The 15217-nt window shown below is 42.3% G+C and overlaps 1 protein-coding gene across 1 annotated transcript in view; it reads left to right on the top strand.

Annotated features, from left to right (window-relative positions):
• PRKCQ (protein kinase C theta) overlaps positions 1 to 15217 on the top strand; it is a 126534-nt gene that overhangs the window by 95814 nt on the left and 15503 nt on the right. Inside the window, exons 13-15 of the mRNA XM_036461247.2 lie at positions 9535 to 9626; positions 11362 to 11424; positions 12559 to 12697. Coding sequence (XP_036317140.1) covers positions 9535 to 9626; positions 11362 to 11424; positions 12559 to 12697 — 294 coding nt within the window. The remainder of the gene's footprint in view (positions 1 to 9534; positions 9627 to 11361; positions 11425 to 12558; positions 12698 to 15217) is intronic.

Here is a 15217-nt window from a genome sequence, read left to right as displayed (position 1 = left end):
TTATTATAATTTTATTTCTTCTTCAGGCATTGCAAATCTTCTGTATAAATTTGTCACATTAATTTACTAGGCATTGAAGAAAAAAATAGCACAAAAAATGGTTACAATTATTCTTTTCCTCCTTCCCCACATTATTTTTCCTGGACAAGGAGTATATATATGTTGGCCTCATTTGCATTATATTTGCCAAGTTTTCTGTGTACTTTCAAAATTAATTGTTATTGTTTTGATAAAATCATTAGCTAATTTCTTTACTGTTATAAAGTTCTCATTTATTCAATAATACATGAACATTTGGCAATCATTAGCTATATTGAATAGTCATCATTGCTAAATGATTTTCCAAGTTCTTTATTTTCATTCTCTTATTTAAAAGGAATGTAATCATTCTAAGGGGAAAGTAGTGTAGAAGTTAGATCATAATTTATAAAAAAATATTACCTTCTGAGTCCACCATTACATTTTCCCCTTTTCTTATTCTAGAATATTCATTCGCAAAATGTTCTTTTAAAGAACTATTATATCGTGTTTTAAATATTGATATATTTTGACAGCCCTGACTTTCAACTTCTCTAAATGATATCTGTGTGTGCACAGTCCTGTGAGAACTATACAACAGGTTCTGTTTAATTTATCACTTTAATTTTGCATTTAATCATTTGTCTGTCATATTGTGAAAATAGATTTTTATTTTTATGATGCCTCTCTTTTTAGATCTTTCTGTTTTGTTTTTTGTTGTTGTTGTTCTTTTCTGAAATAATTACTCTATTTGCATTATTTAGACTAAAAGTGATTTTAAAAGTATGTAACCAGATGACTACTACCCTGAGCCTGGTTACACTTTTTCATGTTTAGCCTGCCAGCTTCAACTCAGGTGAGCTGAAAAAGGGCCTCTGAGTTGGTATCAAACACTTATTATAAATCTCCTTGTCAACACTACAAATAGTAGTACTCGTTTGAATCTATCAATGACTCAGATTTATTCCAGATCTCTTTGAATTTGATGTTTTGACAAAGTGCAAAGCCCTAGGTATTTCTTTTACTGTGGGAATTTGCTCTTCAGTAGCCTAAGTCTGAACAGGAATAACCTACTCCTTCGACAAATGTTGAGAATATATAGCATATAATCATAAGGTGGTAGAAAAATCACTCAAAATTTTTAAGTAATTCATTCTTCCTTTTGGGGGAGGATCTTTTTTTCTTTGTAGCAGTGATAATTTAGTAACTTTGAAATCTTCAGTAGAGGGTCATTTTCACCTCACAATCATATTCTGTAAAACTCGGTCTGTTCCTGAGACCCCCTCGGTGCTTGTGAATCTATATTTTGCAACATGCATGGCATGTATATCATATGTAACAACTACAGTCATAAATATAACAGCAGCTGACATGTATATTATATGTAACAACTACAGTCATAAATATAACAGCAGCTGACATTTATAGAGAATTTACTAGTACTATGTGCCAGTCCATGTTCTAGGCACATTACACCTTTTAGGGCATTTAATATTCACAGCAACCTTATGAAGTAGGTATTATTATTACTATCTCCATTTTATAGATAAGTGTATCATATATTAAGCATGTATAATAAATGCTGTAGCATCCAAGATTATAGTGTGACTAGTGGCCCAGCGCACAAAATTCATGCACAAGGGGGTGAGGGGGGTGGGGGGTTTATCCCTCAGCCCAGCCTGCACCCTTTCTAATCTGGGACCCTTCAAAGGATGTCCTACTGCCAGTTTATAGGGATGGGGCCTAAACCGGCAGTGGTGGCCCCTCTAAGGAAGGTGAGCAATACTCCAAAGGTCAAAGAGCTATGAATATGGAGTCAGGATTCAAACTAGGGCAGCTTGGTGGTGAAGTCCATAGGCCTAACTGTTACATTGCCTCTCATTAGAGACCTAATCATGTCAGGGAAAACAGTTTAAAAATTCATGAAATGGAGTCTTGTTTGTACTTCTGTTATGAAGGAAAGTACTGCAAGGAGACGCCATGGGACAATTAAGCCAGTAAATACAACTGAGCCTGAGTTCCTCTGAGTTCCTTTTGTAAGATACCAACTTCCAAAAACTTGAGCACATTATTTCTGATATATACTAATGAATCTATTTGAAGGCAGTGAATTTTACTAACGAGAGTTTACAGTAGAAATATAAACAGGCCCTAATGAATGTGTTTGTTGGTCTACAGAGCCTCTCTCTCTCTCTCTCTCTCTCTCTCTCTCTCTCTCTCTCTCTCTCTCTCTCTCTCTCTCTCTCCCTTCCTCCCTCTCTCTCTCTCTCTCACACACACACACACACACTACATTTAGATATAAAAAGTACATATATGACTATCTGTTAAGATTTTTAGTGGTGCATTCCTTATGACTAAGGCAAGAAACCTGTTCTAATTTATAGGTTAATTTGGAAGAAATAAAGTCCTCCAGATCCAGAATTGCTCCAGCCTTCTAACTTACAAACATACCTAAGAAACTGAGTGCTGTCGTGACCAAACTAACATAGGTGTGTAAGTGTGCCAGTGGGACTTTTGGGTGAGCCCAGCATCCAGTGTACCCACCAGGAGTGCTGGCCAGATGCAAATTCACCCCCACCTGGGCACTTCTTCCAATACACAGCTTGGGCAGCCCAGACCCCAGCTCCGTGGTCTATTTTGAGACAGGAAGCCCCTCCATGTCCTCGTGACCACATTGCTGAGGATGTCAAAAAAGGCAGCTCTTACAGATTATAATTTTCAACTAAAAGTTTGTTTTGGGGGGAGCACTAAGTAAAAGTAAAAATGTAAACCTTGATGAAGAGGACCCCTCCTCTACTTCTGACACTATTTCAGAGTCAGTGTATCAACCATTTATAATAATAAAAGTGTAATATGCTAATTAGACCAGACATACTTCAGGACAAAACTGGGGCTGCGAGGGAAACCCGGGTCCAGATGCTAGCTGGTGGCCGGAGAGAAACCCAGGCCCTGGGTGCCAGAGGAAAGCTGATGCTGGCAGCCTGGGGAAGGAAAGCTACTCCTGCATGAATTGAACCTGGAACCTTTCAGTCCGCAGACCGACGCTCTACCACTGAGCCAAACCGGTTTCAGCTCCTTTCCTCTTCTTAAGAACACCGAACATTTAATGTAATACTTATTTGGTGGTGATGAACTCCTTTAGCTTTTTCTTATCTATGAACTCTTTATCTGACCTTTAATTCTAGTAGAGTAATCTTGGTTGCAGGTCCTTGCTTGTCATCACTTTGAATATTTCTTGCCCCTCCCTTCTGGCCTGCAAAGTTTCTTTTGAGAAATCAGTCGAGAGTTGTATGGGTGCTCTCTTGTAGGTAACTAACTACTTTTCTCTTCCTCCTTTTAAGATTATCTTTTTTGTCTTTAACCCTTGGCATTTTAATGTTGATGTGTCTTGGTGTAGGTCTCTTTGGATTCCTCTTGCTTGGGACTCTCTGCACTTTCTACACTTTTAAGTCTAGTATTTTTTTCACCAGGCAAGGGAATTTTTCTATCATTATTTCTTCAAATAAGATTTTATTATCTTACTCTCTTTCTTCTCCTTTGGGTACCCACATAATGCAAATATTGGTAAACTTGAAGTTTTTGCAGAAGTTCCTTACACTATTTTCATATTTTTTTTATTATTTTTTATTTTTGCTCTTCTGATTTTGCTTCCTCATATTCAAACTTGTTTCTTTTATTCTAAGAATCCTCTGCTGCACTGTTGAATCCCTATATTTCAGTTAGTGTATGTTTAATTTTTGACTGGTCCTTTTTCATGTCTTTGAAATTCTCACTAAGATCCTTGAAAGTTTCTTTAAGTCCTTTGATGCTCTTATTAAGTCCCTTGAACCTCTCCTTAAGATTCTTTTTTCTTAATATATTTTTATTGACTTTTTTACAGAGAGGAAGGGAGAGGGACAGAGAGTTAGGAACATCAATGAGAGAAACACCAATTCAGCTGCCTCCTGCACACCTCCTACTGGGGATGTGCCCACAACCAAGGTACATGCCCTTGCCCGGAATCGAACCTGGCATCCTTGAGTCTGCAGGCCAACACTCTATATCCACTGAGCCAAACCAACCAGGACTCATTAAGATTCTTGAGCAACCTTATAACCATTGCTTTAAACTCTGTATCTAATAGTTTGCTCACTTCCATTTCATTTAGATCTCTTTCTGTTCTTTTATTTGTGATATGTTTCTTTGTCTCTGCATTTTGACTGCTTCCATGTCTTTCTTTCTATGTATTAAGTAGAGCTGTTATATCTCCTGGAATTGGTAGAGTGGCCTTGTGTAGTAGGTGTCCTATAGGGCTCAGTAGCTCAGCCTCCCCAATCACATGAACTAGGCATTCTAGGTATGTCCTTGTATGGGTTATGTGAACAGACTTGTAGTCGAATTTTTATTGCTATTGGTGTCACTGGGAGGAATTGACCTCCAGGCCAGTTGGCTGTGAGGACCAGCTGTGTCTACAATGGAAGAGCTGCTGTACAGGAGACACCCTTAAGGAGCAGGACTTGCTTCAGTGGGGCTTTGGTGCTCACTAAGTCTACTTCTTTGGTGTCACTTGTGGATGTGTAGAGTTGTAATATGGTAAAGTCTGAAGCTGTCCACCAGGTTCACTGGCTCTAGGGCCTCCCAGGAGATACAATAAGCTGCTTCCTGGGGCCACCCTTCAGAAGCTACAGAACCATCTGCAGATGGCTGCTACTTGTATTGAGCTTGGACCTGCTCAGGTGGGGCCAAGCTGTGAACCAAGGCAAGATAATGCTAGTGCCAGGTCTTGGGCCTCTTATTGATAGGTAGGGGGCATTTGATACTAGCTATTGCTATTATAGTTTCAGAGATTTTAGAAAAGTCTGAAGCCTGAACCAGAACAGGCCATTTATATAGAAAAGCCACTGCAAATAATTTGGATGGGCCTGAAAATTGAATAGGGTAGGGTCTTAGGGTGTCACCAGGGCAGAGTGAACAGTGTGAGCCAAGCTGATGGAAACTCAGACATGGCTGCCAATCAGCTCTGCAACAGGGGAGGTCCTAGCACAGGAACATGACCCCTGAAAGCATCCCCATTTCAAGAAAGCTGCCCCTGAGTTCTTTCCCTGATGCCAGGCAATCCAGTTCCTCCATGAATATCCCAGTTTCCTTTTAAGCTCCCATCCCTCTCCATCACTGGAGTCCAGAGTGATCAAATCAGAGTAAGTCCATGTGCTGGCCCTTTAAAAGGGACTGCTGGGACTCCCACGGTCTCTGTTTCATTCAGCTACAATCCCTGATGGCTTTTACAGCCTGAAGTTATGAGGAATTCTCTTCCCAGCTGTAGAACCCTAGCTGAGAGTCTGAGGTGGGACTGGGATCCCTTGCTCCTCACCAGTGGCCTCAACAGCAGAGATATCCCTCCTGATAAAACAACGCCATACATGGGTGTCAGACTAGCTCCTTCCACTCTTCTGATCCTCCTACTAGACTCAATGTACTAGTTGTAAGACTTCCATTCAGCCAGATTTCAGGCAGTGTGGCTGGTATTCTTTCTAAAAGGATAAAACACAAGATTCAGAAACAAAGTCAGTCTCCTGCTACTCTTGTTGTCTATTCAAAAAAGTGCTAAACCACAATCTGTTCTACCAATCTTCTTTCCAGCCATTGGCCTATGATGGGGTTAATTCAAATGTTAAAGCAGTCAGGACCCTTAGAACACAGAAGAATTTTTCCCCAATGAATAACCAATCTCTATTAGCATAACCAGAAGACTACTTAAATAGGGAGGAAGTCCTCCAACCTCTACTTTTTTATCTCATTTGGGGTGTTATGGTGGGCCATCAACCCAGCCATAAAGCTTTCCTCCTTTGAGAAAGGTTCAAAGGAAAGACTCACCACTATTTCTTTAATTTTACTTCAAATGTGCATTGCTTCTAGACACAGACTTCTCTTAATAATTTTGCAAGCATAACATCTTTTTACCAATATATATTGTATTATTTGGAAAATGTTACATTAGTCTTATAATGTGCTCAACAGTCACAGTTTATTAATTTCACCTCTTCCCCCAAGAAAAATGGAGGGGGGCGGGTGGAGTGGAAATGAATGTGAAATATAAATGGTGAAAATCAGGGAGTGTTTAGTAAAGGGAAATGTAGCTGATATTTCTCATTTTTCAGAGACTGAGGCTGAGGCTCAGGGATGGAGTTATTTACCTGGCTATAGGCTAGTTAGTGATAGATCAGAATCAAGAGTTTCCACTCCACAAATGTTGTGCCAGCATTGTTGACAAATTCTAAGTCTCAGGCAGATGTAGAGCATCCTATCCCCCAACACCATCACAATGTCAACTTTCATTGCCCCAAAGAATCATTTGCATCAGTTAAAGCATTACCAGGCCTAAAGAAGAGAGGTCTACTAGCACACCAGTGAAATAAGGTCACAGCCCAGGAGTTAATGCTCCCCTCTTGAGCCTGGTCTGCATTTTCTCTCAGCTGGACCAGAACAGGAAGAACAGACTGGAGGAGAGCCAAGGCCCCGTTTTCTTCTTTGTGTCAAGAGCTAGAGGACTGTTCAGTTCCTTCCTCTGGGAAGAGCTGCTGTATTTTTTATTTTTTTATTTTTACTGGCTTTTAAATTGTTCCCTATAGCTGAAACCGTTTGGCTCACTGGATAGAGCGTCGGCCTGTGGACTGAAAGGTCCCAGGTTTGATTCCGGTCAAGGGCATGTATGTACCTTGGTTGCGGGCACATCCCCAGTAGGGGGTGTGCAAGAGGCAACTGATCGATGATTCTCTTTCATCGATGTTTCTAACTCTCTATCCCTCTCTCTTCCTCTCTGTGAAAAATCAATAAAATATATATTTTTAAATAAATAAATAAATTGTTCCCTATAATTACAATAAGCACCAGTTATCATGTGCATGCTGAGTGCCAACCCTGAGCCAGCTTTCCACATATATAATCTCATGTAATGCTCAACAACACCCCTATGAGGTGGGAATATTATTCCCTAAATTTCACAAGTGAAGACTATTAGGCTCAGGAGAGGCTAAGTAACTTCTCCAAGTTCTGAATTCGGGTCTGAATAAGAGCAAAGACCATAGTCTTAACAATTACCCTGAGTTGACTTCTGGAGTTTCTCCAGTGGGCAGACTTTTCTTTTTTATAGTGCTCCTGCAGAGTTCCAGGTCAGCTGCAGGTCACCTTCCTCTCTGAGCACTCCCTTTCCATCCATTTATGAAAATTTGAGTCTATTGTATTTATATTTAAATTTTATGAATAGAATTTGAGATTCAACTTTGAAAAGGTTTATCCATCCTTCAAAATGTGATACTCAAAATCCAAATTCCATAACTGCATGGTTTGTATGTACATTCATTCATGCTAATTTCATCACAGAGTTATCTCATTGGGACCAGAGTGGACCTAACAGTTCCCTGAAACTTCCAAACTGCTATCAGAACCCCTAGAAGAGGGCAAAGGTCCTCAAAACAGCACCCTCTCCAGGAAGAACAAGTTTCCCCATCCTGCCCAAGCAAGCTGGACTTCCAAGCACGGACTGCCCTTATCCCCCTTTAAAAAGCCCATGTTTTCAGTGGTATTCACCCAAACCAAAGGCCAAATGCCATCATTAATAGCCAAAAACGACCAATGGGCTTTGTTTGGTGCCCCCAGCTTCATATAAAGATAGAACTAGAACAGATTGTTTTTGGGAGATTTATTGTGGAGCCATAATGTCTTTGAGTGGGATTAAATGTGACATGCAGCATGCTATAAATCTCCATTACTGTTTAATTAGTAACCACTACATCAGCGTGAGCTTCCTGGAATGCCCATGGTACTAAATTGACTGAGCCCCACAGTAAACTGACTCTCTGTCGATGCTCAAATTCAGCCCCCAAACTCCCACCACTGGTGAGAGTCTGAGTTAGACGTGAGAACCCAGGGGACTGCCATGCCAGGGGTGTATACAAGTGATGTCGACCTTTTCCCTCGAGTTGCCTTCCCCCACTTTCTCCAAGTCCTATCTGACAATTTGTAGATCCTGAAGTTTCAGACTTTATAGAAAGTTGTAAACATCCTAACAATTAAAGGGAATCTTTCATCTGAGCACTGTAATAAATGGTCTCACTTTAAGTTTTTATACCTTCCATTCTCCTGAATACATAGGTGATCCCTCTCTATGTGTACAGGCCATCACAATTTTGGGTAAAAAGGTAAAGATTAGGAGCTATTCATATGGTACATATGACAAGAAGAGCTCGAGGGAAGATGCGCTAATGAGAAAGCAGGTGTGTGCAAATGAGGCAAATGATCAATCTCCAAGAATGTTTGGAGTATCAGTGTTTGGATTTATGTCAGCAGAGGACTTTGGCCTGCCCACAAGAGGACGAGGGGGTACCAGGGACCTCCCATTTAAGGTCAACTTTTGGGGGGAAAAAACAAACAAACAAACAAACAAACAAAAACAAAAACAGGAAGATAACGCTTACTTTTGCCTGAATTGTTGAGATAATTGCCACAATACTGGTTTTCCCTGGTTCTGTGGCATGTATAACAGGCAATATATGTCACTGTCAGACCAGAATGCTGTTTCTACCATCACATGGCATGCCCTGAGGCCCCAGTTAGTTTCACATCAAAACTTAAAGGTTAATTCTGTTAAAAAGTCAACCAGGTGAGGTTTTTCAGGTGCAAATTTATGCACAGTCATGACACATGTCTCCACACTTTATGGATTACTAATTCTGTGGTTCATGGGAACTCTAAAGAATCATAGCTGAGTGCTATGAATACAGTTATCAAAAACATTGTCTCATGCAGTAGGAGGAGCTCAGGCTTCCTGGAATGGTGCCCACCTCTAAAACTCTGACCACACCCTGAAGATCTCAGCCTTGCCTTAGATGCTGCCACTCAAGCTCTCCCCCCAACCCCCCACCCCCAGCTCTAAAAATACAGATGATGTCTTCTACTGGGGGCAACACACTCTTAAGCTGGGGCTTGCCCCAAGCAAAGTCTGCACTGGAGAGAAAAAGGCCATATTTGATTGTAAGCACCCTGAAGGCAGGACTGTGTCTCATGGATGAGGCAGCAATGAGCATCTCACACTCAGTCCTCCCACAAGGCCATGCCTGCAAATTGTGCTCAGAACTCTTTACTGAGTGTTGAATGAATGCATGCTTTCTCCCTGCCCCCGGAGGCAGAGCCGCAATGTGTGTTTACTCTCCTACACACTGTCAGTTTCATAGGTATACCATCAGCACTCACTACAGGCCCAACACCATCCCGCTGGGCAGGCAGGTCCAGTGGGACCCTCAGTCGTACTGTGCCCCATCTGCTGAGTCCCAGCATAGGTGCTCCCCAGCATGCGTTCCACGGGCTCTCTGGCTTCTGGGGGAATAGAAATGCTACTGATCATCTAAATGAATTTATCTTTTTATAAGTGATCTGAAGACAGAATTGGCTCCTGTGAAATCACCTACATCCCTTTAAAAAGTAATGCTTGTGTTCCTTTTTAAGCCAAAAATTGGGACTGTTTTTGTTTTTCCCTAGGAAAACCTCTTTTTTGTGATGGAATTTCTCAATGGAGGAGACTTGATGTACCACATCCAGAGCTGCCACAAGTTTGACCTTTGCAGAGCAACGTAAGAGCTCTTCGAAGGGTCTGGCGTTTTCCACTGTTTGTGGCAGGTTCTATGCCCCCACAAAAACCCACAGAATCCTCCCTCCTTCTCTGTGGCGTTTTTGTTTCCTCACCCAGCACACTTACCTCCCAGGACAAGTTACCCCCAAGAATTTATCATACCAGGCAACCATGTTCCTAGTTTGTGAAGCTTACATTCTTGTCAGTGTTGTTTCATTTCTCTGTGTTTTGAAATCAACTGTGTAGTTTCTCAAGGAGATGCCCCAGTTCCTCAGGCTTCTAGATGATGTGAGCATGGAAGAAAACGTTTGACCTTTGGGGGGGAAAAAAAAAGGCAATCCAGTGGAGCACAGCTTTTAAAGGCACCACAGGATAAAGCTTCAGCTGAGGCCTTTCGTGGAAAGGTCAATGCAAAGCCATAAAGCATGTGGCTCCGAGCATGAGAATTCAGAAACCGGGAGGGGCCCTAAGTCTGAGAATAAACCTTCACCTTCGTGGGCAGCCCTCAATGTAAGCAAGTCAAACAGGTTGCCTACACCCATGGGGACTGCAGCTGAGGATCCCCTTCCACTCCCACCCCTCCCCCGGCCCCCATGGTCCCTCTTTCCTGAATGGTCAAGCCACTGAGCCATTTTTTTTTTTTTAATAGTGTCACCAGGCCCATTTTCAAATGCTGGATACAGACTTATTTCTCTTCTTTTTTAAAAACATATTTTTATTTATTTCAGAGAGGGAGGGAGAGGAAGAAAGGAGCTAGAAATATCAATGATAAAAGAGAATCATTGATCGGCTGCCTCCTGACTGGAGATCGAGCCCACAACCTGGGCATGTGCCCTGACTGGGAATCGAACCATGACTTCCTGGTTCATAGGTGGATGTTCAACCCCTGAGCCATGCCGGCCAGGCAGACTGCCCGTATTTCTTCAATAATCTTTCACTGGCTCCTAATGAGTGCTTTGAGCAGTGGTGTGTGTACCGGATTGATATATGGACTTATTCCTGGCTCCTGCAGAAGCCTTGCTGAGATTCATACCACTGATCTCGTGGCCTCCAGGAGCCATCAGCACACTGCCCAGAGATCATTGTAAGGGATAGCCACTGCAGAGAAACCATCAGGCATTTTTCGTGCTGGAGAGGATCCACTCAGTCCAGCACCCTTCCCAGTTTTGTAAGGCCTGAGAACCATCAAACACCTGCTACCCATGTTATCCAGCATGATTGAGCATCGACCTATGAACCAGAAGGTCACAGTTCAGCGTATGACTGGATGCTGGCTATGTCCCTGGTGGAGGACGTGCGGGAGGCAGCCATCAATGATTCTCTCTCATCATTGATGTTTCTATCTCTCCCTCTCCCTTCCTCTCTGAAATCAATAAAAATATTTTATAATAAAAGGGAAAATTACTTTCCTATCATACTATACAATTGCATTTAATGTTTATGTATGTTCTGTTGGGGGAAAAGGGGGCAGTTTGAGTATTGTCGTCCAAAATGTAAGAATGAGCACCAGCTGCAGGGAGGGCTAACTTAGGAAACCAGCTCTGCTTCATTCTCTCGGGGAGGATATCTTCCTTTTGTTCAGATGAAACAAAATGATGTGTGTACACAGATAAATTGTGTTCCTACAAAGGTGTGTGTACATTAGGCAGAGGGCTGCACAGAGTACTCATGGGGTAAAATGGGGTTTATTTTATCCTGTTAATAACTTGGTGGTGAACTGATTTTTCTCCCCTCAGGTTTTATGCTGCTGAAATCATTCTTGGTCTGCAGTTCCTCCATTCCAAAGGCATTGTCTACAGGTAAGTGTTACCTGTTCAGACACACTGAAATATCTGTATTTCATGATCCAGTTAATGCGGTCGATGTGCTTCAGTGTCATGAAATGCCCAGGGTGTTTTTGTGGCCCAAAGTTTCACCCCCAGCTTCCTGCTCATGGTGATAACACTGATTTAACAGCAACCAAGTGAGGAATTCCAGTCTCCAAAGCAATAAGGTTCTGACCTTATTTTGTTCTTTATTCCAATCCTTACTGTTATTCTTCTTCTCACCTCCATTTTTCTCGTTTCCTTCCCATACTCTGCTTTCTTTCTCTTTGCTATCTTGTTGCTTTCTCACTTCTGTCTCCTGCATGTCTTGTCTTTGCCTGTATTTGCTTTGGGCCACCTAGAAATGTTGACTGAATGCCCTCCTTTTGGGTGGGGGAAGCAGGGAGCTCTCCCCTGAACACTCAAGCACACCTAAGGAAACTTATAAGCCTACACCTTGTAGAATTGCACAGACTATCACGTGTACCCTCTTTTGTGAATGGATGTCCTAAATTTCTTCATCATACACCATCGTTTCACCCTTCTTGGATGAAAGCTACTGCACTTCAATCCCCTTACTTCCTTTCTCAAAACATAATTGACGCTTACTTGGCATACAAATCTTCAAAAGTTCAGTTGTCTGCTTTCTGACTCACTGCAAATTAAGCAGGGATTAAAAACTGAAAAGAAGGGGGCTAGATGAAAGCTGACCAACAAGCTGGAGGCCAGCACAGCCACACAGGGAGAAGGGGCAGTTGAGAACCTGCCACAAAGAGAAGATGAAGGACAACTAAAAGGGCCCAGAAGAGTGGGCTTCTGGGCTCTTCTGAGGAAATTGCACAGTCCTGACCAGGAATTCTCTGTAAGGGTTCAGGGACGGCCCATACCGACTGTTGATGACAGCAGCTCTGTGTCACCTGGTCCAGAACCTCTCCCTTGGGAATGGTCAGTAATGAGCTGCAGTGCTTACAGGGCAGGCTGACAATCCAGGAAGTCTCCCCATTTCAAAGGGGGCAGCCAGGAGAGGACTGCCCTAGTTAGAGTAATGAGACCACCCTCATAGGACAATTCTATCCTAACAGCATTGTAATAATTGAAACGAGGTTTTGCTATGCTTTTGTTTTTCAGAGACCTGAAGCTAGATAATATCCTGCTAGACAAAGATGGGCATATCAAGATAGCGGACTTTGGAATGTGCAAGGAGAACATGCTAGGAGATGCCAAGACAAACACTTTCTGCGGGACCCCTGACTACATCGCCCCAGAGGTAGGGATGTGCAGTGCCCCTTCCCAACCCAGCACAACCAGGCCAAGTACCACTGCTTCTTCCTCCCTGAAAATCATAAGACTTTAAGTATTCTGGTTGAGGATTGGAATTTGTTTTTATTATTGCATGATTATGGCTGCACATAAGGGGCTGCTGTTATTCTTTTATTAGGTCTAGTAATAATTAATGTCGTTTTCTAATACTTTTTTAAATCGAATTTATTTAAACAATACAGCAAAATTTAATCAACAATATAGTTGCCGTTGTTTTCTACTACTTGTGCCCAATGCTCAGGAAGTATTTTAATCCCTCTGTTGTAAAATTCTTGTGATTTTGAAACAAAAAATTCGGTCAATGCATTTTTGAGGCATTCTTCATTATTAAATTTTTTTCCAAGAAGAAAGCTTTGCAAAGAACAAAACAAATGGTAATCGGAAGGGGCAATATCAGGAGAATATGCAGGTTGAGGGAGAACTTCCCATTCCAACTGGCGCAGTTTTTCAGCAGTGATTCTTGCAGTATGCGGTCGTGCGTTATCGTGGTGAAGAATTACGCCCTTCCGATTAATCAGCACGGGTACTTTTTCTCTTAAAGCTTGGGCTAACCTTTCCAATTGGGCACTATACACTGCACTTGTAATGGTTTGGTTAGATGGTAAAAGTTCATAATGAAGAATTCCTTTAAAATTCCACCAAACACACATCATCACTTTTTTCGCATGCAAGTCAGGTTTTGGCATGGGCTGCGGAGCCTCATTTTTGTCCAACCATTGAGGCCGCCTTTTCAAATTAACATACAGCACCCATTCTTCATCTCCGGTAACAATTTGCTCTAAAAACGGCAAACGGTTTTGACGAGAGAGGAGCGAACTGCAAATTGTGACTCTTTGATTACGGTTGTTGTCGGTCAACTCATGAGGAACCCATTTTCCAAACTTTTGGACTTTGCCAAGTGCACACAATTGATTGGAAATTGTTTTTTGTGAACAATTTAAAGTTGTCGCAAGCTCTTGTTGGGTAATTTGAGGATTTTGCACCAAAAGAGCTTAAAGAGCTTCTTGATCAAAATTGGACACACGGCCTCGACCACTCTTGTCATCTAACGAAAAATTTCCCAAGTGAAATTTCTCAAACCAACGCTGGCATTTTCTGGCGCTAACTGCATCTTGACCAAGAGCACTACAGATGTTTTTTGCAGCCTCACTTGCTTTTCTTTCTAACTGGAACTCGTAAAGCATGCAGTGCCGAATATGCTCTTCATCCGCCATCTTCGTAGCCCTAGTTTTGCAACAAAAACCAAACCAAACACAAACTTTTTCAAGCAAAACTTGTTAATTGCACTTCACATGTTCTGTAGATACCACGTGTTTGAAGGTTATGTCAATACAAGTCAATGCCAAGCAAGATTTTAAACGAATGTTAAAAAACAACATTAATTATTACTAGACCCGATACTAGAAGCCTGATACATGAAAATTCATGCACTGGAGGGGGGTGTCCCTCAGCCCGTCCTGCCCCCTCTTACAGTCCAGGAGCCCTCAGGGTTGGGAGGCTACCTGGCGATCAGGGGAATGCAAAGTCCCCACCACATCTCTGCTGCTGCCACTGCCAGCAGCGCAAACCTCAGCTGGCCCTGGTTACTTGAGCCTCAGATGCCTGGGCTGGGCAGCGCCATCCAAGGCTTGCCTGCACCTCAGGCCAGCTCTGGGAGGCTGGGGAGCTGAGGGGACTGGAAACTCTGGAGGAAGGAGTGCGGAACAGCTGGGCCTGCCTTGGAGTGGGCCCAGCCATGCCATGCACCTGCTGCCCTGGTGGGACTGAGGGGACTGGGCACCACCATCTTGTGGCTATGAGCACTGCCATCTTTGAGGGCATGGCAGTCAATTAACATATTCCCTCATTATTGGCCTTGAGTGCTACCATTTTGTGAGGGTTTGGCAGTCAACTAGCATATTTTCTCTTTATTTTATAGGATGAGGGATGGTACTCATGTTACTTAGGTCATCTCTCCAAGTCTTGAGTGATACAGCATATCCTTTCAGTCATGGCCCCTCCCCACCCCAGTACTAAAATATCTTCACTCTGCTCAAACCCACCAGAGATGAAATAGTTTTAAATAACTAAATTTTGCCGAAACTGCTTTGGCTCAGTGGATAGAGCTTCGGTCTGCGGACTAAAAAGTCCCAGGTTCGATTCCGGTCAAGGGCATGGTTGCGGGCACATCCCCAGTAGGGGGTGTGCAAGAGGCAACTGGTCGATGTTTCTCTCTCATCGACGTTTCTAGCTCTCTATCCTCTCCCTTCCTCTCTGTGAAAAATCAATAAAAAATATTTTAAAAATAACTAAATTTTATTAGAGTTATTAACAGTACAAACCTATTTATGCTTCATTAAAATATTGGGATTAAATAACAAAAAGATCAGACTTCAGATCATAATTTTCAACACATGTAACCTCCCTCCATCCAATCACTTCTCTTGTTGGGGATAACAGGACCTACCTCAGAGGTTCTTATAGATAA

The sequence above is a fragment of the Pipistrellus kuhlii genome, unplaced genomic scaffold, assembly GCF_014108245.1.
Source record: "Pipistrellus kuhlii isolate mPipKuh1 unplaced genomic scaffold, mPipKuh1.p scaffold_m20_p_1, whole genome shotgun sequence".
NCBI lineage: Eukaryota > Metazoa > Chordata > Mammalia > Chiroptera > Vespertilionidae > Pipistrellus > Pipistrellus kuhlii.
The sequence above is the reverse complement of the archived record's forward strand: the minus strand, read 5'-3'. Positions and strand labels throughout refer to the sequence as shown.